This window comes from Ochotona princeps, chromosome 15, assembly GCF_030435755.1.
Source record: "Ochotona princeps isolate mOchPri1 chromosome 15, mOchPri1.hap1, whole genome shotgun sequence".
NCBI lineage: Eukaryota > Metazoa > Chordata > Mammalia > Lagomorpha > Ochotonidae > Ochotona > Ochotona princeps.
Genome location: NC_080846.1, coordinates 19,800,093 through 19,827,619, shown reverse-complemented (window position 1 = coordinate 19,827,619; position 27,527 = coordinate 19,800,093). Strand labels below are relative to the sequence as shown.

The 27,527-nt window shown below is 36.5% G+C and overlaps 1 protein-coding gene across 7 annotated transcripts in view; it reads left to right on the top strand.

Annotated features, from left to right (window-relative positions):
* The window catches only part of TAFA2 (TAFA chemokine like family member 2), a 395,137-nt gene that overhangs the window by 351,949 nt on the left and 15,661 nt on the right, over positions 1 to 27,527 (top strand). For 2 of the 7 annotated variants that reach the window (XM_058673109.1, XM_058673113.1), the window contains 4 exons: positions 10,248 to 10,301; positions 13,727 to 13,879; positions 15,280 to 15,404; positions 16,385 to 16,636. In XM_058673109.1, coding sequence (XP_058529092.1) covers positions 10,248 to 10,301; positions 13,727 to 13,879; positions 15,280 to 15,404; positions 16,385 to 16,417 — 365 coding nt within the window. In that variant the 3' untranslated portion in view covers positions 16,418 to 16,636. Of the gene's footprint in view, positions 1 to 10,247; positions 10,302 to 13,726; positions 13,880 to 15,279; positions 15,405 to 16,384; positions 16,637 to 27,527 lie in introns of those variants that run through there. The other 5 variants (XM_058673110.1, XM_058673111.1, XM_058673112.1 and 2 more) reach the window with 3 other exon arrangements.

Genomic DNA, 27,527 nt, shown 5'->3' with positions numbered 1-27,527 from the left:
AAGTTTATGAATGATTTACATATATAGCATGATATACATTGCTGTTTTCAAAATTATTAATCAAAAGCTAACTAATGGTTAAAATAAATAATTCATAAAGTTTTTTAAAAATTGATGTAATATAAACTTGATTTTTCAATTCAGTTCCATTAATTTTCTGAAGTTACTTTTATATATAATTTTCAAAGACCCATGCATAGATACAAACCAAGTACTTTTTAATTTAAACTATAAAAACCTTTTTTTCTGTTTATAAAAAAGGCTTATTTATTTATTTGAAAGGGAGAGTATCACAGAAAGGGAGAGGATAAGAGAATTCTTACATTCACTGGTTTACTTCCCAAATGACTCAGCAGCCAGAGCTGGGCCAATATGAAGCCAAGAACCAGAAATTTCATCTAGATATCCCATGTGAGTGACAGGGGCATAAACTCTTGGACAATCTGCTACTGCTTTCCCAGGCACATTAGTAAGGAGGCAGACTCGAATGGTCACTCCAGTATGTGATGTGTGCATAGCAGGTAGCAATTTAACCCAATTCATTACCTGGATTTTTTTTCTAGAATATAATAAGGAGTTGGAAACCAAGGTTTCAGTAAAATGCTATGGACAGAATATAGCAATCATAATAGGTTTATAAAATATTTAAGAATCATATGGTATGATTCAATAGACAGTGTTTTAGGGCCATGTTTCCAGGGCACTTCAGTATAGAGCCAATGGTTCTGTTGTTGAAATGAGACACAAGGGTCATAACCTTGGAATGCAACGATTAGAGCTAACACTGAGTATTCCTGTTTCATGAGAATTTAATGAAGCCCATATGTCTCTGCTATCATTGCACAAAGAAATTAGGAGGCAACAAATATGTGTTACTGTATCATATCTGTGAATGAAAAAAATATCAAAAAGGTTTCTCTTGTTTGTGTGCATTTAGTGTGTGTGTATGTGTGTATATTTTGTTACTTGGGAATTGTGACATAAAGAAAAAGTATTTGTTCTTTTTCATTTAAATTTTCTCCAGGGGGCTTTGAACCACTTATGTGATGCTTCCTGATCTTCTATGAAGCTTATTTTGTTAATTTGGAAAGCCCTAATATTTCACTAGGTTACTTATCATGAGCCTTGCCTGCATTTATGTGGAGAATTCCATCTTGATTTCTCATTAACCTTTCGAGGGAAAACCACAGGAACTAGTTTTACCTTCTTAATTTGCTTGTTTACCATTTGTTAAATACATACCACATACTGGGCAGTTTACATGAAAAATTAGTCTTTGTCTACAGGAAGTTGGTTATCATAATAAGAAGTTGAAACAAACAGCAGAAAATAACAAAATGATACATATGTATACATACACCACTCTAAGATGAATTAAATTCTGATGTAAGGCTTAGTCCTCTCATTTGAAGTATATTATTGCATTTAGCATATTTACTGATTCATATATGAAGAGGTTAATGTTTTTTCCTTCCCGTGCCTTCACAATCTTTCAATATTATACCTTTCAAATATATATATGTAAAATAAAAAATAATATATGTATAAATATATATACATATATCTATACAACTATCCTATTTTTGAACTTTTACATTTTATTTAAAAGGTAGAGACAGACAAAGAGAGATCTTTCTTTTCTGCTTCAGTTCCCAAATACCTGCAACAGTCAGAGATGAACCAGGCAGAATCCAGGAGCCCAGAACACAATCTGGATCTCTTAGCTGAGTGACAAGAGATGCAAGCAGTTGAGCCATCACCTGCTGCTTGCCAGGGTCTGATCCAGGCACCCCACCAAGGCATGTGGGCATCTTAAACAGTATCTCAAATGCTGTATGAAGTGCCCACCCCAATCTGTAATATATATATATTTAAATTTAGTTAAAGCACTCTTCTTTCATGCACACAGTAAAAATTTTACATCTTTGGTGCAATAAGAACAAAAGCAGTGATAGATTTTTTTCAAATCCTGTTTCTCCCCAGGGAACCCAGTCTGTGAGTCTGAATCCTTTAATCTTAGGCAGGGAAGAGAAAGGTCAGGATAGGAAAACTCTGCATCTGTTAGGCTACCACTTGATATACCTGATAACCTTTTCCCCAGGGCCCTTACTTTTATTATATTTTATGATCATCATCACACCTCATTTCTCTTTCAAGAAAAGAGAAATATGTGCTTGTCACCACAACTCTGGCATCCCAACCTTACCTGGGGTGGTTACTGCATTGGAAGATATTACAACCACACAAATCACACACATATCTGAACAATAGTATGTTTTTTTATCTTTATTCTGCATTGGTCCAAATAAACTAAAATCCTCTAGATTTTATACTGCATGGGATACATTTGGAATATTATGTCACATAGAGTAATCTGCAAAACAGGTGACAGTACTGTTGGTTGATCAGGATAGAGTAAGTTTGTGGAAGTTAACAGCAGCCTCCTAGTGTTAGAGGCATTTATGTCCATGGTTGACTTTCTCACTTGTGTGTCCATCATGCTTGGGGGAGACAGAGACTATCTCATGTCTCCTAAGTGAAACACAAGTGATTCAGGTTTCTTGGGTTTCCATTGTCAAGGACAAATTACTTTGGATGACGGGGAAAAACATACCCACACACTAGCTCTTAGTTTCTCAAAAGTTAAACTTTAACATTTTCTTTAAAATTATTTAAAGGATACATTAAAATTGTACATATTTATGGAGTACCATTTGATTTTTCAGTATGTGTCTTCATTGTGTGATTTCCAATCAGGGTAAATATATCTGCTCAAACATGCAACATTTTTTAGCTGAAGACATCCAAAACTTATTTTTTATGGTTTGCTTATTTAATTTATATATTTATATTCACATATATGTATGCGAATATATATATATATATATATATATTAAAGAGGGAGAGAAATGAGAGGTTTTCTACCTGCTCATTCACTTTCCAGATGCCCACAACAGCCTGGACTGCAGCATGCTGAAAGGAGGAGCTAAGAACTCTATGTTGGTGACATAGATCTAACAACCTGAGGCAATTTCTGCTGCCTCCCCAGGGTGTACATAAGTCAAAAGCTGGTTTGGAAGTGAAGGCAGGAGTCCAACCCATGTAACCTGACATAGGATGCAGGTGTCCTAAGAGGTGGCTTGGCTCCCCACACCACAGTCCCTGCCCCTAGGTTTTCTTTAAATAGGTAAATATACAGCACATTAATGTTATCTGTAATCTTTCTACTGTGTAATAGAAGCCCAGAACTTATTCTTCTGAACTAACTGTAGTTTAGTACCTATTTATCAGTCTTTACCAGTCCTCACTCCCAGTTCCCTCCTCAGCATCTGGTAACTGCTACTATAGTAATTGTAATTATGTCTGTATGTATTTAAAGGCAGAGTTACATAGAGGAGAAAGGTAGAGAAGGAGAGAGAATGAGCTCTTAAATCCACTGTTTCATTCCCCAAATGGACACAATGACCAGAGCTGGGTCAGACCAAAGGCAGGAGCCTGGAGCTTGCTCTGGGTCTTCCATGTAGGTACAGTGGCCCAAGCACCTGGGCTATGCTTTGCTCTCTTCCATGCACATTATCACAGAGCTATATGGGAAGTGTAGAAGCCAGGATTTAACCTAGTGCCCATAGGAGATGCCAGTGCCACTGGTGGTGGCTTTACCCACCATGCCACACCTCTAGCCCTACCATCATACCATCATATTTTTAAGTTCTCTGAGAACCTTTCTTTTCTTTTTTTTTTTCAAATACTCTACTTAAAGCTGGTATCCTTTGCTTCTGCTAATGGGTAACTTACGTTTGTTCTCGTTTCACTGGAGAAAACAAATCCCATTTTATATTCAAATGATTGGGGTGAAGAAATGCAATACTACCAGGTATCCAAAGGAGAACCAGAAGAGTCAGGAAGCAGCACTGAAGAATACCTCATCTGAATTGTCTTCTTATTTTGTGGTTGGGCAAATTAAAAGTGTTTTGCATAGGGAAGAGGAAAATTGATGCAGAGTTTTCCCTTCTCTGTTCATTTCTCATGTATAATGACATCACCTGAGGATAAAGATGATCAGAGAGTCTCAGTGCTGAAAATGTGCCTCCTCCTCCCAAAGAGAAGTCAGGAGAAGTTCTACATGCACTCCTGGCTGACATGGTGCAATGGGAGATAACAGAAACCTGGCCACAGTCAGTCTCTCCTTGTCCCTGTCTCAGCGAAGTGATGTACCTCCCAGTACTATTGCATGACCATCGCTCCCCCATCTCTCCTTAGCTACCATTCAAAGACTTGCAGCACTTTATGTCATCATCAGCCTCTCTTTTCTTCAGGAACTATCTGGAATCCAAGAATTTCAAATAGCTTGTCTTCCCAGAGTGATCTTTCTCTCTGTTCTATATCATCACCCCATCTTTTCTTTCATTGTGTCATCCGCAATTTAGCAGGTGCATAAATCAACTCCCTGCAAGACGACCTTTCTACTCCGTCCTACTGAAATTACTTCCTTTTTTTCTGTCTACTCTATCCTTTCTCCGTTCTCAAAAGTCTCTCATATTTCATAGAAAAGTAGATGAAATCACATGAGAAATGACCTCGTTTTCTTACTGCCTAATCCAATCTGTCTCTGTATCTACATGTCCCAGCTTTGTTCTTAAGACTGATTTTGTCAATTTGTCCCCACCTGCTGGGAGTTCTGAAACTAAATTTCTTCTTGCTGTTGAAGAGCTCCTTCTTAACTTCCCATTTTCTTCACTGGATTGTCAGTTTCTCTTCTGTTAGAGCATTCCAGCAAACAAGTATGCTTTTCTAGAATCCATTAAAATTTTCCCTTGACCTCATGCTTCCTTTCAGCTATTTCTGTTTCCCTCAATCAACAACTTGAAAGAAATTTTTATAATTGTCTGTACAATCTTACCTCCTATTCTTGACTAACTTTGCTTCAAACACGTGCTCACACGATTTTGACAGAGATAAAAGTAATCACAAAAGCTAACTTAGACGAGTGTCTGCTATGAGACAGTATTCTGAATGCTTTTTACACATCAATTCATTCAATCCTCGAACCTAACATATGATGATGGATATTTTAAAAACTAGGGACTGGTGCAATGGCTCAATGGCTGAACCCTTAACATACAAGCTCCAAGACCCATATGGTTGCTGATTCGTGTCCCGGCTGCTTCTTCTCCTATCCAGCTCCCTACTTACAGACTAGGAATGTAGTCGATTGTGGCCCAAGTCCTTGGGACCCTGTACCTTTCTCTCAATCTCTCTGTAAGTGGTGCAGGGGCTCAACAAGTCTAATCCTCCACCTTGCAGCAGTGCTGGTATCTCATGTGGGCACTGGTTCTAGTCCTGGCTGCTCTCTTTCTTAGCCAACTTCCTGTTTGTGACCTGGGAAAGTGCTATGCTATTATGGAGAATACAGTGTGTGGTACAATCCCTAGAGCCCTTAAACCTACATGGGAGATCCTGAAGAGGCTCCTGGCTCCAGATCAGCTCAGCTCACACCACTGTGGCCATTTGGGAAGTGAACCAGTAGATGGGAAGATCTTTCTGTCTCTCTTTCCTGTAAATCTGCCTGTCATATTAAAAAGCTAAATAAATCTTTTAAAAAACAAAACAGAACAAAATTTAAAAGACTAAACTCCTGCCCCAAAATATTAGGTGACTTGCATAAAGCCAGATGGTTATTCGATTAGATTTTAATTCAGCCTCCTCTGTGAAATATTTGCTTTAAACCATTACACTGTATTAGTTTTATTTCTATTTTATGAAAGTATGTCTTCCACCATACATTAACATAAAGTTGTTAAATCTGTACAAATTTTGAAATAGCTAAATTGAGCTCCTTCCCATATGAATTATCTCATGCATTCTTTGTATGCTGAGCTATTATGGAGAATCCAATGTGTATAATCATCCAATAAGTATAATCATCTTGTTCAACAGCAGATATCCCTTCACTCTCTCATGGATGTCAAGGACCCAAGCACTTGACTTCCAGCTGCTGCCTCCCAGAGTGCGCATTCCCAGCAAACTGAATGGGAAGTAAAAGGGAGATGCAATTCCAGGCATTCTCCTGTAGGAAGTTTCCCAGTGTAATGGCCCAGTGTAATGGCTTAATTAGCTTATTCTCTCTCTGCTAGCACTGGGATCACATGTGGGCACTGGTTTGTGTCCCAACTATGCAACTCCCCACCTGCTCCCAACCCCTGCCCCCGCTTAAGGCATGGGAAAGCAGTGGAGGATGGCTCAAAACCTTAGGACCCTACATCCTCGTGGGAGACCTGGAAGAAGCTCCTGGCGTTGATGGACTCAGTTCTAGCTGTTGCAGCCATTTGGGGAGTGAACCAGCAGTAGGAAGATCTTTCTATCTCCCCTTCTCCCTGCAAATCTGCTTTTCCCAAAAAAAAAAAAAAAAAGTACAAAGAAAACTAAATATTAGCCCATGAGTTTTGAGTACACACCATAATTTCTTTATCCTTCCATCTGTTCATTACACTTAGGTTAATTCTATATCTTAGCTATTGTAAATAATGCTATAATGAACGTGGTAATTCAAATGTCTCTTGGCATGCTGATTTCATGCCCGATAGATAGACCCTAGGAGTAGAAATACTGCATTGTTTGGTAGTTCTGTTTTTTAGTTTTTGAAGAAACAGCATACTATTTCTTCAATAAACGAGTCAATTTCCATTTTTACCAGTAAGGTACATGGGTTCATTTTCTTCACAATATTTTTCCTTTTCTGCCAACACTTTTTATCTTTTAGATGATGGTAATTCTTTATTAAATTAAAATTTTTGATTATCATATAATACCTGTACATTCTATGAGATATCAGACAATATTTCAACACGTAAACTGATTAAACCAGCCAGTTAGTACTTCTACTTGTTTAACTTCTCTCTGTTTTTGGAACCTACAGCTTCTCTCTTTCAGTTCATATAGTGTATGATATATTATTGTGAACTTTAGTTGCCCCGCTTGCTGTGGAACACTGGAACCTATTAATTTGATGTAACTATTTTGGTACCCATTATCCAACTTCCCTGTATCTTCCTTTCCTTCACTTTTGCTGCCTCTCGCACTCCATATTCTAAGATCATATTGACTTGTTTTTTCAAAAAGTTTCCCTTATATAAGAATAACATACAGTGTTTGTCTTTCTCTGTCTGGTTTATTTCAAATAACATTATTTTCTCTAGCTGCATTAATTTTACTACAAATGTCAAAATTTCATTCTCTTACTCCACCATTTTGTACATGCACCATATTTCTAGCCATTCATCCATTGATGGATAGCTAGGTTGATTCCACATCTTTATTGTTGTAAATTATGCTGAAATGAACAGAACTGCAAGTTGCTTTTGGTGTACTGACTTCATTTCCTTGGGAGATATACCCATAAGTAGAATAGCTGAATTATATGGTGTATCTATTTTAGTTTTAGGCGGAACCTCCGTATTGTTTTCCGTTTATTAGCATTAATTTACATTCCAGCCAATGGTGTGTGTTCCTTTTTCGCCTACATCTTTGCCACATTTGTTATTTTATATATATCCTGTGTTTTTTTCCATTACCCTTATGTCTAGGGATACTGAACATTTACCCATGTTTGCTTTCCATTTTATTTCTTCTATGAGCTGTTTAGATCGTTTCTTGTTTTTTAACTAGATTTTTTTTTACAACTGAGTTTTTATATTTACTTATACATAGCTTGATATTAACCTTTTGTTAGATGTATGCTTAGCACATATTTTCTTCTATTCTGTTGTTCTTTTCTTCATTTGGTTGGTTGCCATGTTTGTTACCTATGTTATGCAGAAGCTCTTAGTTTGAAATAATTTCAGTTAGTCTAGTTTCAGTTTTGTTGTGTAGTTTTTCAAATCTGAACAACAAAAAATCATTGTCTATACTGTTTCCTTGAAGTTTCCCACTTGCATGGAGGATTTTTTTTTTTAGCTATTTTGAGTTGACTTTCATGTAGGATGATAGGCTGTGTGTGTGTGTGTGTGTGTGTGTGTGTGTGTGTGTGTGTGTATGAAGGGGGAAAGGGTTGTCCAGTTTCAATCTTTGCATGTGGATATCTATTTTTCCCAGCATCATAAACTGAAGACAGTCTTTTCTGCATTCCATGCTTTCCATGCCTTTGTTACCCATTAGTCGTGCATGGCATAATTTTTGGAATCTCTGTTCTCTTCCATTGATCTCTATGCCTGTTTCTATTCCCACACCATGCATGTTTTTGTGACAATATTTATATATTACATCTTGCAATCTGGCATTGTGATGCTTCCAGCTTTTTTGGTGGGGGTTCAAATTTATTTGGCTGTTTGTAATTTATTGTGCTGCCTTATGAATTTTAGCATTGTGTAATTTCTTGAAGAATGACAGTAATATTTTTCTGGGACAACACTGGATCTGTAAACTGCTGTAGGTAATAAAAGCATTTTAGAATACTAATTCTTCCAATTCATGAACATGGGAGGTCTTCCCATGTTTTGGTGTTCTGTTCAAATTCTTTGCTTAGATTTATTTCAAGATATTTTACTTAATTATTTTTATAACCATCGTGAATGGGATCAGTTATTGGTGTATGACATGCTACTGATTTTTGTGTTGATTTTCTACCCTGCAACTTTACTGAATGTACTCTGTCAGTTCACTTTCTCTTATTAGAGGTTTTAGATTTCTGTATGTGTAGAGTCATGTTATTTGCAAAAAAACAAAAGGTATAATTCAACTTTTTCATTTCATGTTAATATGCCTTTTTATTTCCTTGTCTTATCTAATTGCTTCTGATAAAACTTTGGTAGTGTACTAAATGAGAACTGTGAAGGGGGAGGTTTTGTCTGGTTCAGACCTTAAGAGAAATGTTTTCTTCCTCATTCAATATGATATTGGCTGTGGGTTTGTAATATTTAGCCATTATATTCAGGTAAATTCCTTTTAAACCTAAGTGGTTTGTGGGCTTTATTTTAAATGAATGTTGAATTTATTTAATGGTTTCTCTTAGTCTATTAAGATGATAATGTGATTTTTAATCCTTTATTCTGTTGACTTGTGTTACATTTATTGATTTGATACCAACTATTGTGCCTGGAGTGAAGTAATATTGTAGTTTTAATTTGACTTATCATAATTTTTTAAAAGTTTATATTATTTTATTAGAAAATCAGATATACAGAGAAAAGGAGTGACAGAGAGGAAGATCTTCTGTACACTGATTTACTCCTTAAGTGGTCACAATGGCCGAGTTGTGCAAATCTGAAGCCAGGAGCCTGAAACCTCTTCTGGGCCTCCCACACAGGCACCGGGTACCAAGTCTTTGGGTTATCCTTGACTGTTTCCCAGGCCACAAGCAGGGAGTTAGATGGGAAGCAGGGCGCTGGAATTAGAACAAGTGCCCATATGGGATCCCAGCACATGCAAGGAGAGGACTTTAGGCACTAGGTTACCATGTCGGGCCTGAGTTACCATAATTTTTTGTGATTTTATTTTTTCAGATACTTGTTGGAAATACATATATAAATTATTTTGCGAAATATCTATTCAGATTCATTTCCGATTTTTAAGTCATGTATTCCTTTGCTATTGAGTTATTTGAATTTCTTATAGACTTTATTATTTAAATTTATTTACTTACCTATCTATTTATTTGAAAGGAAAAATGTCAGAGACAGGGAGAAAGAGATATCTTCTATCTGTTGATTCGCTGTCGATGGCAGCAACAGAGAAGGGCCAGGTTAAAGTCAAAAGCCAGTACTTCTTGCCAAATCTCCTAGGTAATTGAGCCATCATCTGTTGCTTTCCCAGAAACATTAGCAGGAAGCTGATATGGAGGTACAGTAGCTGAGATTCAAGTCGGCACTCTACTATGGGATGCCTGCATTGCAAACATAGACTTAAGAAGTTACTACAATGCTGGACACTTATATGTTTTGAATAGTAACCCCTTATCAGAGTCATGGCTTGCAATTATTTTCTCCTATTTCATTGATTATGCTTTGATTTGGTTAATTTTTTCTCTTCTGATCCAAAAGCCTTTTTGATCTGTGGTATTTTAATTGTATCCTTTATTGTTTTTATTTCCTATATTTTTTAGGAAAATACCTCAAAAACTGCTGTCCAGTCTAATGTGGAGTTCCCTATGTTCTCTTATAGCAATTTTATAGTTTCAGGTCTTATGTTTAAGTATTTAATCCATTTTATTTGTATTTGGCATCAGATAAAAGTCTAATTTCCTTCTTCTGCAGGTGGATTTCCAGTTGCCCCAACACCATTTATTGAAGAGACTGTCCTTTCTCCATGTATGTTCTTGGTATATTTGTTAAAACTGTTCTTTTTGCTATTTGGAATGTGTTATTGTTTCAGTGGGCATTTATGTTTGTTTATTTAATTGGACCATTCAGCAGCAGTTGCCACAGCTGAGCAATCCCCTCTTTGAAATGTTTTATTCTTTTATTTCTATTTTTCACATCTTATGATTTTCCTTTTACTTCATGTGCTGCCCCATCATTCCTGACCTAGATCTTGAATTCTTCTACTTCTTCCTATGTCTCTTGGAAATCATTTCATGGTAACCTTGTTAAGCCTGCGACGTTTTATACCATGTACTTAGGTTTCTTTATTTTATATCTACAGCCAAGATCTCTTCACTGTTTCATACATGTCTCTACCTGTTAAATACCTCTTCTTGTGTGTCTTATAAGGTTCTCATATTTAACATGGCTGAAGCACAAACCTTAAGCATAACCCTCTTCTACCAAACTCTTCCTTCCTCAGGCTTTCTCTGTCAGCAACAACAAATGCTAAATTCTCAGGCCACGTTTGAGAGTAATCCTTGATTGATCTTTGTCTTACAGCCCGTGACCAACCCATGATCAAGTCAACTTTATGCTGAAGTGCCCCTACCCTGTGACTTCTCATCTCTGCTGTTAAGTCTTAAGACCCATCCCGTGTCACCTAGACTCCTATAATTGCCTGTTAACTCGTTTCCGCTCTTGCCTTCCAATATGTGAAGAACAGCCTGAACCAGTACTTAAGTGAGACTATGTAATTTCTACTAAAAGACTTTCCCTTGCAGTGAGAATGAAATCTAGTCTCCCTTGAAGTCCCTCCCTGAACTACCCACCTTTCTGGCAAATTTCCCTCAACCCTCAGTGGCTCCAGTGCACTTCACCTACTGGCCGTCTTGTGCCTCTGGGAACGTGCCACACCATTGTCTGTTTCAAGACTTGCCATTTGTTGTCCCTTGTGTCTGGACTATCCTCCTTTCTTGGCTCTTCATTGTGGGTGCTTCCTTCTCTTCATGCAGCAGCATCATTCCTTTTCAAGGAGACCTTCCCCCTGATTCTGAAAATATATCCATTTCTGTCCTGCACAGGTGTTTCTATCATATTACTCTACTTTTTTTTCTTCCGGAAGATTAAAATTATAAATGGGCACATTTAATACTTCAGATATTTATTTTTGTTTTCTCTCCAGGAGTAAAATCTTGTTGAGGGCAGAGATAGACTGTTTCTTTGTGATTCATTGTTTCACCCTGGTACTCGGGACCATGACTGATCCACTCAGTCAAAATATGACTAAACGAAGAGTGATGTGGAAAGCAGTAAAAAGCAGTTCATTAACTTGTATTGAACTTGTAACTTAAAGCATTTAGTAGGGCAAAGCAAACTGATTTATTCTTAGCTAAGAATATTTTGTACAGCACATGAGGGTAGGGATGCAGTTCTGACTTTTAATATTTTAGCTTTCATAGAGATAGATTTGTGCTTGAATCAAATGCAGAGAATATTCCCATTTATATTTGTAGAGGCGGAAAAAATATTTGTTATGTGGGAAATGACATCAGTGTCTTGAAATTTCTGAGGATTACATGTCAAAGCCATACGCCACACCTGAGTTTCTTGGGCTTATATGCAAGTGGTAGGAAGTAGATGATCTGTGTTAATTTATCTCTTTAAGAAAAATTTAAGGAAACTGTCTTACCTGAGTTGTTGTGTGTTGGTCTGTCTTATCTCCAAGGAGAAGGTTAACATTATCTCATGCACTGATCTCATTTATTGAAGATCTCAGTATATTTGTAGCTATTTTTAAACTTTTAAAAAGGATTTTGCTTTTATTTGAAAGGAAGATATTACAGAGAAACAAGGAGTGACAGAGAGTGAGAGATCTTCCATTCACTGGCCCACTCCCCAAATGGGTGTACTGAACAGAGTTAAGTGGAGCCCAAACCAAGAGCCAGGAGCTTCTTATGGTCTCCCACATGGATGCTGGGTCCCAAGGACCTGGACCATCCTCCACTGCTTTCCCAGGCTATAAGCTGGGAGTTTGATGTGAAGCTAGAGCAGCCAGGACATGAACTGGTGCCCATATGGGAATTCCAGTACCACATGTGGAAGATTAGCATACTGTGCCACCACACCAGCTCCTGTTTATAAGTTGAAATTTTCAATATCCATCTTAACTTTTTTTCAAATTGCTAAAAGCATATTTCAGTAAATGGTTGAATTTAAGCTTTTTTTTATTTTTCACAGATAAAACTTACACATCATTTCATGATGGGATTAATACTTGAAAAAAACAAATGACAGAAAAAACAGTATTTTAGACAAATTATAACTTTTAAAAAAGAATTTTTTAGATATTTTAAAATTAGATTTTATGGAGAGCAAGCTTCCATCCACTGGTTCATTGTCCAAATGGATACATTGGCCAGAGCTGAGCCAATCTGATCCAAGGCCAGCAGCCAGGACTTCTTCCAGGTCTCCCATGTGGGGGAAGGAAACTTGAGCCATCTCTGCTGCTTTCCCTGGCCAGAATCAGTGAGCTGAATGGGAACTGGAGCATCCAGGACACAAACTACCACCCGTATGGGATGCCAGCCCTGCAGGCTGAGGATTTGCATGCAATGCAACCAATGCCAATCCCCCAAACTGTAACTTTGTCACAGAGTGGTAAATGAGATATGAAGTTTGAGTCATCCAAAAGCTCAGCAGCCTTACTGTAAGGTTAACAAAGTGAGTGTGAAAAGCTGACCATGTGTAGGAGCTGGGTTTCCAGGTGTCTACCAGACAAAGAAAAGTTCACCAAGCTTTAGCTGCAACTGGTGTGATTCAGTAGCAACTGTCCCCTCAGGCAAAATTTAAAGGAATGACTTTGGTCTCTGAGACTAGTAGAACTTCCAGTGAAATGGGAATGATTTAAACAAACAAATAAAAGAGTCCTGTTGATGTACTCTTGCTGCCTGCCTGTGCTTCCTGAGAGATCTCCTGTCTGCTCCTTACACTCGCCCGAAAAGAAAGGGCAGTAGCAGCATTCACCTGCTTTGAGAATGGTTTGAGAATCAGCCCCATGGAAGGGTCCTTGTGCAGGGGTTTGCTGTTCTCTGATTAACACATTGAAGAAAACAGTATGGAACAAGTTATATAAAAATAGTTTTGATGCCATCACATCTTGCCTCTCTATTTGATACTGTTTTAGTCACTCATTCTAATCTAGTTGCTAATTGTTCTTGCTTCACCAAGCATTTACTGACAGAAATGGCCCTACCACATTTAGAAACAAAATCAAATCTGCATTTATAGAGTAAGCATCATAGTATTTCTAGTTTCATGCATGGTGGATTCCTTATAGAGCTATATTTAATGTACTGCTAATTAAAAAGAGGAGGAACAATGTATTTGGCACTTTCCTAATGTTGTCTCATCTTTTGTTTCTGTTGGCACAGCTCATCATGTTAAAACGGGAACTTGTGAGGTGGTGGCACTCCACAGATGCTGTAATAAGAACAAGATAGAAGAACGGTCACAAACTGTTAAGTGTTCCTGCTTCCCGGGACAGGTGGCCGGCACCACAAGAGCTGCTCCTTCTTGTGTAGATGGTATGTCTTCTTCCCTAGGTCGCTGTGATAGTGAGGCTGGTAACTGTTGAGAACCAGAACTCCAATATAATGCTGTCAGCTGAGGTCAGTTCTGGGGGAATGACCCTATCCATCACAGGGTTGAAGTGACATTAGTTGGGCGACATTTGAAATCTAAAATCCTTTGGAAGTAGATCTCAAATCTTACATGGATCTGCACAAAAGGTATTATAGTGAAGTTTCATTTAGTCTATTCTCATTTTGATATCATAAAATATTAATTTCCTTGCAGAAATGGAAGAATGTACGTAAATTAATTAGAAAAGTTAATATAAAAACCCATAAGTTAATAGTAAGGGTCTAAACTCATGGATGGTGTTTAACAATGAAAAAAATTATTATGATATATTTGAATTAATGTTTAGCTGTGCATAAAATTCATATAAATATTGACTTTTGTGAAAATGCAGTAACATATGGATTATTTTCTTTGAGGGTTCAATTGAGTGTAATAAAATGCAAACCTTTATAGTAATTTATTTAAAATTTACTACCATAAATAGGAATTTGTTAAGTACTTTATTAGCATGGCATATTCCACATGACGATGTTACTTCTCATGGGAAAAATAGCATTGCATGGTATTGTAAAAATGCCTACTTTTAAAAATACATGCTTTAGAGGCAGAGAGACAGAGAGAAAGAGAGGTAATTAGACATAGAGACCTTCCGTATTCTGGTTTCCAACTTTAGCCCAAGGGTTCTAAGTCAGTAGTGTGGAACTCAATGCATGTCTCCTTGTTGAGTGGCAGGAACCCAATAACTTGGTTTTGCTGCTGCCTTCCAAAAACAGTGTTAGCAGCAAACTGGAGTCAGAGATTGGAGCTGGGAAGGAAATCCAAGCACACAGGCCAACCATGTATAATTTTTGTAAATTAAGAATTTTTTTAAAAAAAGTTTTGCTAATGCTCCAGTACACTTCTTGATCTTCATCTTATTTGTGAAAAGTATTACATTGATTCTAAAATGATTCTAAACTACATTTTCTTGTATGTTTATATAAATCAACACATGGACATACTAACATGGCTTTTCCCCCCCACTCTACCAGTTCTCATGAAGCCTATATTTTCACATTCAAAAAAAAGGGTCAACCTTGTGATTTCAGTTGTATTGTGTATTGCATACTTTTACCTCAATAAAATGAAATTTAATATAAAGACAAGTTCTTTCAGTGAGGAACTCTCTTAGAAGAGATATGGTGTTTTAGAAAAATTGGTTAGATATAATCTCATTAAGGACAAAACATCAGTCTTCAGTGGTGGGAAAAAAAAAAAAACAACCTTGGCTTTTATTCCTCTTTAAACAGGCATACAGAGAGTTACTAATCCCAAATGAAAACATTTCTTCTCTCTCTTACAGCTTCCATAGTAGAGCAGAAGTGGTGGTGCCATATGCAGCCATGTCTAGAGGGAGAGGAATGTAAAGTTCTTCCTGATCGGAAAGGATGGAGCTGTTCCTCTGGGAATAAAGTGAAAACTACTAGAGTAAGTGGACAACCTGCTTGTATCCAAGCACCCCTGAGGCAATAGAGAATGGGCATGTGCAGTGACATCTTTAAGTGGTGATGGTGGAAACGGCATAGACTTTTACACAGTGTGGTTGTTCCATCTTTCCTCTGGTTCGTTTTTCATAACCCATCTTCAAGTCACCCAGAATGACATTTTCTGTGGGTTGTCGTCGACTCTCATTGCATCTGATGAGCACTGTTTGTACCCGTATGACCCTGAGACTACATATTCTATTTGGGAAAAGGGTCCCAACCCCCTTTTCTCTGCTGAATAAATCTGAATAAATTTAGCTAAAAATTTATTTTATATACCAGGATATTTCAGAAGTCCATAGAAAAATCAGACAAAAATGTATATTTTGGTTTAAAAAGTTCAAAATGCATGCATTTTTTCATACTACATATATTCCACAAATTTCTGAAGACCCATGATATAACTCAATAAAAATTTTCCAGACCTGGCACAATAGTCTAGTGGCTAAAGTGCTCATCTTGCATCCTCTGGTTCATGTTTTGGCTGCTCCAGTTCCCATCTAGCTCCCTGTCCGTGGCCTGGGAAAGCAATAGAGGATGGCCCAAAACCTTGGGACCCTGCACCCTTGTGGGATACCTGGATGAAGCTCCTGGCAGGATATGATCAGTATTGATTTATTAAAAGCATCTGGCAGTACAAAATTTTCCTATAAGGTACATATATCATAAAAGGCTCTTTTATAGAACTATTAATTATCAGTCCAAAATAGCACTCATATGCATTTACCGAGGTTTTGATATTCTGAAACAGAAATAAAACAATAAGCTTTGTTTCACCAAATCCCATGCTTTTGTTACTTCAGTGGACATTTATTGACTAGTTTAAGCGTATACTATATGCTGAACAAAGTACTTGATGTGAATTAGCTCATTTAATTCTCTTAATGACCCAGTGAAGATAACATCATTATCTCTTTTTTACAGATGAATAAACTAAAACATCAAAAAGTAAAGTGACTTCCCAAGTTCATATACCTAATTAATTGGAAAGCCAGGATTCAAACCACACAGTCTCATTCCAAAACCTAATCTCTTAACCTATGTTTTCTGTAACTTAATTGGATGTGTTCCTAAGTAACACTAATGAAAGCTTATTATAGTTATTTTGATATGAAGTGGACATTTAGATTTATCTTCTTGTATCTTGACATGGAAGAGTCAAAACCAAATGGCATAAACTGTTGTAAAAACTATTTTTAGAAATGCTGTTTTCTCTCCCTGTTTGTTTCTCTTGTGCTCAATAACCTACGCTGTTTGTATTTCTGATTCACAAATTCTATTCTGTGGAACCAAACAAGTTCAAGAAGAGACTGAGTACTGGTGAATAGGGAAAGTTACATGCAGATTCTATCTTTGGTTTTAGTTGTAAGACATTGTTCCACACAAACAGGAGAGAACCTGCTGGTTATCTTTCATCTGTTTTGCTCTGAAGAGTGAATGGTAGTGGAAGACCTCATTGATGTTTGAAGGAGAAATAATGCAACTGTATGTACTGGATGAAATTGGTTTATAGATTTGCTCCAATACTAAAGGTCCATGATTCTCATTTTGGAAAAGAAAAATCATGTTACATAAAAAGGCTAGGAAGAATTTGAATACCATCAAAATAAGTTATTATTAGCATTTTATAAGAGAAAATACTGGTGGTAAGAAAAATCTCAGCTAAAAATAAAATCAGTATTTTTAAAAGACCAGACAAAATATGCCGTTAAGAATGTTAGTTTGGTTCACACAAGGATTTGGGTACCATAAAAGAAGCAATGTTTTCAAGGCCATCAGGTTATTGTTGCTTTGCCATCCCATTGAAATGATGCAAAAGCGTAGGAGATAAGAAAAATCTTTGAAACCGTACGTGACTTTGCCCACGGTGGAAGTGTTGGACGTAAGTAATTTTCAGTGTGCATCAGTGGGGGCAATATCACTGAGAGGAAACTTGGTTTGTCATTTGAGTCATTGGTGCTGTAATCCCTTTGCCAGTCATCAGTAAAGTGGCAGCAGGTGCTGTGAGCCAAGAAGCCTTTGGTGCTTTGACTTGGCTACTCTCTGCTATAAATGGGAGGTCCAAATAAACAAGAATATGTTACAGCATAACTCAAGGGCCGCTCTTCACCAAAAGGTATTTGAGTTTTTATGCAAGATATGTTGATCTTACAGGATTATCACTGTAAGCAGAATGCCTTGAGAAATGATTAGAATTTGCAATTAGGAGCAGCTTCCTTTATAATTGCCTGAACCCAATCTGGAGCTCTTGGCTAAGCCTAACATCAGAGAAAAAGGGCAGCTAGCCAAAAACAGCAATTAGACTTGCATGATCTCAACAGAAACTAGTGCCTCCTTGCAGAATAAAAATTTGATAATTCCCCACCTAAGACTAATTCAGAACCTACATTGCAGTTACCGCAAATGGGAGTTATACCCTCCCATCTTGTACTAGATTCAGGAAATGTTTCCATCCTGAGCCAGTTTCTGTTCATCCTAACAAAGGGAAAGTGGAGGTATAAAGAGCCTTTAGGAAGCATAGATATTTTGTTACATGCTCATTCTTCAAAATTCTGAGAATTTAATCTGAAGAGAATGGAGCATGCAATATATATTTTCCCAAGCTCATTTATTGTTCTGAAAGTAGGAAAAAAATTACAGCTATCTGACATCCTAACTATGTCTCATGTTGCTTTAAGAACTTTTAAGTTACAGAGGAAGGAAGAGTCCTGTAAGGCTTTTGGTTTCAAACTCACTTTCGAAGATAAACAATAAAGAACTTCTCAGAGTCATTAATAAAAGAATAGGCTTCCCAATGTGAAAGAGCACCTAATTATAGGCTAATTATGCAATACAGAAGTAGCAAGGGGAAAAAGTGCTGTAGAGCTTGTAAGCTGTGAGGGAAAAAAAAGTCTTTAGCATTGTGGAATCATCAGAAAGAGCCAGACTGCAATTTATTTAGTGTTGTGATGTCCTTTTTCTGTGCAAGATCTAAAAGAAGTATCACTCTGCTTCTGTAATCTATATCCTTTCCCACATGAGCACTGAGCACCAGACTGCAGTGGTCATTGTAGTTATTATGTCTGATTCTTACCTAAGGAAAAGTGAACTGTAGATTACACAAGACTTTCTATTGTCATCAGAGAGATTATCTGTATGAATCACAAATCTCAAGTCTGTTCACTTTTCATATGCTTATAAGAAGAAATTTCCTGGGTAATTTTAAACTAATTGGAATTCTTTCAACTTTATTCACCTACTTAAAATGCCTTAAGCAGATAAGAGCTCTAAGTTTAAATGTTTCTTCAAATGGAAGTGGATTTTGAAGACATAAAATATGATTTTACTTCATTGTAATTACAATGTGAATGAACAAATACTAAGAAACTCCTATGCCTGATGTTCTGTCGGAATAGTACTCATATTACATTTGAGGCAACAAAAGTAAATATGCAAGCATTTACTTAGCCTTACCCTGTGCTGGTCACATGGCTAAGTGCATTGCAGGTCTTTGTTTAATTTACCCAAGTACATCAGGTACTAAGGAGAGTACAGAAATGTATGACATGATATCTGCCCACAAGGTGTATGCCCTTGCCTGGGTCAGTGGATGGTGTATAGTTGTATAATTCTTTCCTCTATCCATGTGCAGTCTGCTGACAATAAATACTGGAATCAATGATAAATAGCAGTCAAGATTAACTTGGTTGCAATAATGGCATAATGCCAGCCTATAGTTCAGCTTCTTCAGCTGAAAAAAAAAAGACATTGAAATAGATTCGATTTCAAGTTCTTCTAACCCAACATTTATTCCTTTGTTTCATGTGCCAAGGACATTTCTAACTTCCTTTCCAGCTAAATTTATGTGATGCTAATAGTCGGCTAACCTCAGAAAACAGATAAATATAAGGGTTTTAATTTCTTCCTTGTATAGGTAAAAAATAAATAGTGTTTTATAATGTTTTCCTGATTAAAGCCCCAGTCATCCTTATAGATGATATTTTATACCAACACTCAGTGACTCTGCTCTGTTGGTAGGTATGAACAGTGTGTCCAGAAGGTGCTATTTCAGGCCTATGGCAAGGAAAACTGCAGTGGAAGAGAATAAAACGTGTTTCCTTAAACTTAAGGTAGCACAGTTTGTGTGGCTGCTCCAATCCTCATGCAAATTTAAGTACAGGTTTGCATGGGGTAGTTATTTCTTGCTTAGCAGCCCTTTCTTAACAGGCACATTCCCATTCATTTTTCTTCATGTCACCCCTAGTGAGGCCCTAAATTGCAGTCTGGTTCATAGCCCAGAGCCTAATCACCTTCTGGAAGGTGGTTTTCAGATTGTTTTTACGGTATCCATGGCAAGAAATACATCTCACACATGTTACCCACATACATATACATACCATCTTAAAACTCAAGTTGCACTTTGCCATTTTATTTTTCCTTTCCCTCCTTTCTTACTATCTCAATCTCATGAATTGATTTTTTTAGCCTGTTAATGTATTGGCAGCTTCCAGTTTGACAAATATTACTTTAGGAATTAGTATTAAGATTTCTTATGTCTGCTCTATGAAGCTGACAGCCAGTATTAATCTATAGAGATGCAAATTACCTGATAAATCATTTTCAAATAAGTTTTGCTTTCATATTTAATCTTAAAAATTTTAATCAATATTTAAGGTAAACATTTTGTAAGATCTTATAAATGTATATTTTTATGGTACAGAATATGTAACCTGTATATAATCCAACATTCCAAGAGTCTTTTATCTACAATTGTTCTAAATTCTGGGCACAGCACAGAAAAGCAAAAAACAGGTGAGAATCACTGGCCTAGAGCCCATAATTCCAATATGACATATGACTTTTCTTTTTGCTGTGATACCAGTTACCACAAATTTAGTGACTTAATACAACATCCATTAGTTATCTGCAGGTCAATTTAGCAACCAATCAAGGAATGAAAATTTGGGTATTGTATCTTTGGAATTTTGCCTACATCACAAGAGGAGACTAAGTAGATAAATATATTTTGTGTTAGATGATGACGGATACCTTTTTTGAGGAAGTCTTCTTTACATATTAAACGTAAGCCTCATTTAATCCCTAGATTCAACTCTCATTACAGAAAATATGCAGAACATGTTAAACTATAGGAAAGGTTTTTAACGAATGTTTTATTTCTAACTTACTATTTACTAACTATTGCTTTCTTAAAATATACAGCTACTGGGCCCGGCATGGTGGCCTAGTGGCTGAAGTCCTCACCTTAAATGCGCAGGGATCCCATATGGGTGCCAGTTAGATGATGATGACTGTTTTTTGCTTGAAGTAAGACAAGCAAAGGGAATGGAGAATGCTCAGTAGGAAGTTTGTATATTTGATGGAACCTCCAAGGAGGCAAGGGGATGAGCCACATGGCTATTTGGAGGAGCAGCTTGCTAGGTGAAGCAAAGAACACGTACACTGATATAGATGAGTTGAGTCTTGTCCTGGGAAAATGGTATCTGGTGGTGCTTGTGACTGGAGTGATGAGAAGGGCTAGAAAGGGCACATAGGGCATGCCATTAATGACTTATTGCCCTGTGTTAAACAGAGAGAAAATGTGACCATTAGACATGATGGAAAAAACTGTGGGAACAGTACACTTTCTGTTTTTTTCATTTTGTTTTGTTTTAAAGATATATATATTTTTATTGGAAAGGCAGATCTACAGAGAGGAGGAGATACAGAAAGATCTTCTGTCTTGTTGGTTCACTCCTCAAGTGGCTACAACAGCTGGAGTTGAGCCAAGAACCAGGAACCAGGATCTTCTGGATCTCCCCCGTGGGTTCGGTGTCCCAAGCCTTTGGGCCATCCTCTACTGCTTTCCTAGACCACAAGCAGGAAATTGGATGGGAAGTGGAGCAACCACCCAGGACATGAACCGAGGCCCACGTGGGATTCCAGTACATGCAAAGCAAGGATTTAGCCACTGAGCCATTGCATCAGGCCCTGTGCTTTATGTTTTACATTAATATCTACTAATACTTAAGTCATTTAACTTAACAAAAAATCAAATGTGATAGAATACCTTAAGAGGAGTAGGTGAAGTGTTTTTGACTAGAGTAATGAGAAGCGCAGATGCTGAGTAAATGAAATTCGTATTAGATAAAATTTGAAATCTCAAATAATAGGAACATTTGAAGCAAAATATATAAGGAACTATCTAAATCATTATTTTAAGTTTTTAAATGAAGGAGTATGGACAGAGTGGGTTAACATGCTGAATGTGTTTTTTTTTTTCCTCATGTAGATGTTGAGTTCTACAAAGGTGAAATAACAGCTAAGTACCCAGGACACAGCTTTAATACAAGTAACATTTAAAACCTGCTGTTTTAAATTTATTAGCTACTTCCTTAATTAACAATAATTTAATGGAGCCAAGAGTGCCTTGATATTTATTTAGAGAGTTATTAGAAACTAATTCAGAGACCTTTTCAAATATATCATTGGGGCTATATATCCAAAACTTGGGCTGTATTATTTCATTAACACAAGAATGGGCAACATGTGAATGCTTGAAGTTCCTGTAAGATTTAGAAGTTTCTATAGAATTTTTCTATAGTCCAAATTGGGAGCTCCATAAACCAGTCATGAATTAGACCAACCACTTTTCAAAAAGCAGATGGCCACTACCTCACTGCCTTGTGATAGGTTTTATGAGAACAGCAATTACATTGAGCATATTTTTGTAAAACTCTACTGGGTAAAAGCTGAACAAGTGTTGAGATTGTTATTCACTCATCAGAAATTTCTGCTTATTTATAAGGCAGTCAAGTACACGTATAGAGTAGAAGTTACATGCTCAGAAAACCAGAAAGTCAAATATGATCAGTAAATATACTCTAAAAGCATCAAGCCAACTGGTCACACTGCCCTGACATTTGATCAAACTTTATTCCCAGTGTTTCTATGTGGGTACTGTAATGAGATTCCAATTTAAAACTGCAATTCAAGGAAAATCAGATATCCTTCATGAAGAGAGCAGGCTTGGTAGTTTATAAGGGATAGAAATTTCTCACTGTTCTGGTGGCTGAAATATCAAGACCCTGAAAGATTTGTTGTCTAGTGATGGCTGTTTCCTGCTTCCAAAATTGTTCCTCCAGAAGGAAAGAATACAGTGTCTTCATATGGCAGAAGGAAGGATATGTAAACCCAACGCTGCAGCAATGATGAAGTAATATTTTATCAGAAGCAGCAAATTAAGCTACTTCCTGTAATGCTAGCATCACAAGTTGGCTTTTTCTTTGTTTCTCACTTCTCTCCTTTTTTTTTCTCTCTCTCTCTCCTTTCTCTTGCTCTTTTGCTCTGCTTTTCAAATAAACAATTCTTTGTATTGTAGTCACAAACCATTGCAGAGTTTCATGTCTAACTATTGAGACTAATAGGCAAGGAGCTTCATTATTTGTGGGGGTACTATACTGTGATAATTTAATTGGAATTTGTTGTGAAAAATGCTGCAGCACTTAAGTTTGCTAAAAAAGTGAAAAAAAATGCTGAAGATTTCATAATGACTCCATATGATTTCTGTTAGCTTTGCTTTAAATGTGAACAGTGGTTGTGTTTCCAGGCTCTAAATAACTATCAACCTATCCATATTATCTAGCTACTATCTGCCCATGCATGCATAGATCTTATTTAACTATTAGGAAATGCATGGCATGTTCTGCTGAGAAAGCCATCCAAGGTATGACTATTAGAAGTCATTATTTGGGTTGTGTCCCATTACCTGAATTTATTCACTTGTGGACTTGAGAATGTTACGTCTAGATATGCGACTAAGTTTGTATGACTGTGAGACCGAGACAGTGTTGTACCCATGAAATGGTTTATTTTGTAGATTAAATTAGTCAATGTGTATACAGTGCTTCAAACAGTTTCTGGACAAATTTAGGGGTTATTGTAGGGGTTACATACGCTGATTGAATAAAACACATAAACATTGTTCATAGAACAATAAAATGAGCTAGTGTTTTCATAACTCAAAAGTAAGCATTATTATTCCACAGTACTCACTCCTGTTCAATAAATACTAATGCAGAGAGATAACAAAGTTTCATTTGAAAGATCCGGTTGCATTCAAGAAGAAAGAGCAAATGTATTGGGAAATATTGGGGAATGGTCTGTCACCACCTCTTCCATTTTGAAATAGCCAAAGAATACATCCTACATAGGAACTACAGAGCAGGAATAAACGATTGCAATGCTTATGAGGAGCACAGGGTCTGGGATATTCCAGTTACCACAGATAAGCCAGGTGGGAACTGCCGTAGTAGTATAGGTGCACTTCCCAGGTTTATACTGCAAGAGCAGAAGCATTATTTTCTTCTTTACATCTGCCTGACATGGGACTTTTAGCATCTTTGGATTGCTTATCAAGGCTACAATATGAAGAGGCATTTTTTATTCCTGAACTTTCTAATTGGGGCTTTACTCAACCAGCATTTCCATGTATTCTGTTGCAATTCAAAGACATTTCCACAAAAAGTCCATCTCTACATGATTAAAATGTTCTGTTAAAGGGGAAGTAGGATACTGTGCTGGTCCTGCATGCTAGGTTTTTTTAATATTTTTCCTATTTTAAGTTTTCATAGTTTGCCTGTAGCAGTTTAAGATAAAGTTAGCCTGGAGTTGTGTTTGCAGCAGTAAAGATTGTTTTATTGAGTGCTGAGCCACCCTTGCCTGCTTTGGTATTACTAACACAGCATTAATGCTCCTACTAAATCACAAACACAACACATAGAAACTGATGCAGAAAGTGTTTATAGAGACTCAGCAATTAGCAGAGGCCAATAATTCGTATTTATGGAATAACAAAATCTCAAGTGATTTCTTTAGACCCCACAGTGGACATCAACCAAAATATGTTGTAATACAAAAGTTTTTAAATTCAGGAAACCGAAAAAATCTGAGTATGTATTATTTACATAGTGTACTTTCTTTATAATTTATAAGGACCCTAGTATAATATTTGAAAATAATGCAGGATCTGTCTTTTTGTTCACATAGAAAATGCATAGCATGTGAAGGATAGAAATCATAGTACCAAAGAGCTAGATATATTTCATATTCTAATGATATGATAATTAAGTCTTAAATAAATTTTTGAAAATATTTATTTTAAATACAGTTTGAAAGTGTTTCAGTTGCACTTATTATATTTTTACTGTCAGCATAATTGTGTTTAACCTTCACAGAAATGTGATGAGAAAGGCATTAGCTCTATTTTTAGGTAAGGAAACTTTTTTTTAACAATAAAATAATGGAACCTTAATGAGGAACCCAAAGTTAATAACCATCAACACTCTGAGCAGGTTATGTCCTTAACCTTTTTTAAACATTTCATTATGCTTGTCTGTCTGCTTCTCTGAACATCTGTATTCCTCACTGTTACCTCCATAACATCATATCTATTGGTGAGCAGTTTGCAGAGAGTGCACTGTGTAGTAGTTGATTTTAATTCCTCATGGCAAAGAAAGGGAAAAATTGAAATCAGTGTAATTTTTATTGTTTATTTTATGCTAAACTGGTCATATTCCATTCTAGTATAAATTTTCATTATTACATGGCAGATTTTTTTAAAAACCAAGTCAGTAAGTTTAAGGGAACTTTGAACAATAAAAATTTCCAATATTGCTGTCTTTTTTTTCTGTCCCAGTGGGTGAAGTTTTTGTATTAGTAACCCATTCAAAGTTTAAAGATTTTAGTTTTCCAGTATTATCAAATTCAAATTTTCATGATAAGGGTAGTTACTCTAAGGCCCTGGAAACACAGTTCATTGAATTTCTAGAGTAAACCTAGTAAGAATTCAGGAAAACAGATTTAAATCAAGACAATGCTTGATTTACTGAAAAACGTAGCTACCCCTACTATAAGCAACTTCTGTTTTATGCATTCTAAAAAATTAAGCTTGAGAACAACACTGATTCGGAACATGATTCTAATGTAGAGGTTCTATGTAGGTGGGAGACAGCCAAAGATAAATTTCAAGCCTGTTACAATTTGTGGATGGTGACTAACACCAATTCATCAATGAGGTTGAACCTTTAACCATAGATCTTGTTATGTCTTTAAAATATACCACTCCTACACTCCAAATGAAGCCTGAGAAGCTTGCAGAATGTAGTTTGGTACGCAAGGAGACATTGGAAAGTGAGAGTGGAGAGTGACTGTCCAGGAGAGGATAAAGATCCAGAAAGATGAGTTTAGTTTTTGTAGTCACTAAAACCAGAGTAAATGGTCAGTGTTAGACAGAGTTGTGTAAAAACTATACATGCTTTTATATCCCTGCAAAATGTCAGAGAGCAGTAATAAATCAGGGATCTGCAAAGATCGGCTTCCTAGTGAACCCCTTGTTTCTGATTTTAAGCACAAAGTGCTACACTCAGAGTAAGATGAAATAAGAAGTAGAAGGCCTTAACTTGAATCATTTGAATTTTTTGTTTATTTAAAGTGCATTGAGACAGACACATATCGATTGACAGAACTGTCCCAACTACTGCTTCAATTTCCCAGTGTCCCAAACGTTCACAGCCAAGTCTACCCAAAGCCAGTAGCCTGGGATTCTGGCTTCAGCAGTGTGGATGGCAGAGGTACTGCAGCCATCACCTGCTGCAGCTCAGGAGAACGGAATTACAAGTAGTGGGGGTACTTAAACCTAGGTACTATGATATGAGATGCATGTCTCAAGCCACATTTTAACTGCTTTATTAAAAAGCTGTTTCTGAATTAATTTTAACATCTGAAGTTGGATTGAAATGAGTGTGGGGCTAGAGATCATGGATGCATTTAACAAAAGCTAACTTACTTCTTTGCTATAGATTAAAGCTGGGCCGTAAACGTGTACACAATTTTATTAAACATTTTTTTAAAAATTACCATGTAAACATGAAGAAGCAAAATAATTACCTTCTATCTATCTTTCAAGTAGATGAGAATAAATAAATAGTCATTAAAACAATTGTAAAAGAGTGTGTAACTTCTGAGACGATGGAAGTAATGATAGATTGAAAACAGTACAAAACAACAACAGTGGTTTAAATAAGCAACACGCAAAGAATGGTAGATTTAAATTCAAACTTATCAGTGATCATATCAAATGCAAATAGGCTGGATGATTCAATTAAAAGTCAACTATGAAGATTCTGAATCTAGCTCAAAAGCTCACAAGTATATGATGTTTATAAGATATGTTTTAACAGTAAGAATAAAAAATTTAGTTTAAAAAGATATGCTAAGCAAACACTAACTTCAGAGAGCTGATATAATGATATTAACACTCAAAGGAAGTTTTAGTAAAAATTTTTTGCCAAAGAGGGAAAAGGCTTATTTCCTCAGTAAGGTAACACAGGATGATTTAGTACTTGCATTCATTTCAGAGGAATTAGCAGAAATAATATTTATTGAATACTCACCATGATCAAGTATTGTTCTAGGCACTGTACACATGTTAGTTCATTTAATGATTATTCAGGATCTAGGTTTGATCATTATTCCTTTTTTACAAATGAAAAGATTGAACATTAAAGAGATTTCCAATGTTATATCACATATGAGCACTGCAACTGGAATTAAACACAGGCTGTCTAACCTTGGAATTATGAAAATCATTGTTGAGATGAATAAAAATTCATTAGATCATTCTTGGCTTTTAATTAGATATTAGTTTCAAAGTAGGTTGCGATTGATGGGCTTTGGTCAGGGACATTCCTTTCCCTCTGCCTCAGAAACTTAGATTTGTCTTCATGTCTTCTTTTCAGGTAATACTTGTCGCCAAAATGTGATATTAGTTTTTTTCATGACTGAATTCAACTTGATTTTTATTATCATAAGAATAACACAATAGACTGGTGTATCTGTTAGCCTCACTGTACACAGAATACGTCAAATGCCACACTGTGGAAGGAAGGGTTGAGAGGTTTTCTTTCTCTAATTTTCTATAGTGGAAAGGTTAGCTCTAGCTAAATTTTAAGTGATATAAGCTATGCATTCAGAAATTGTTTCCCATCAAATGCTAAATATATTTGCTAGGAAAGCAAAGTTTATATTGCCT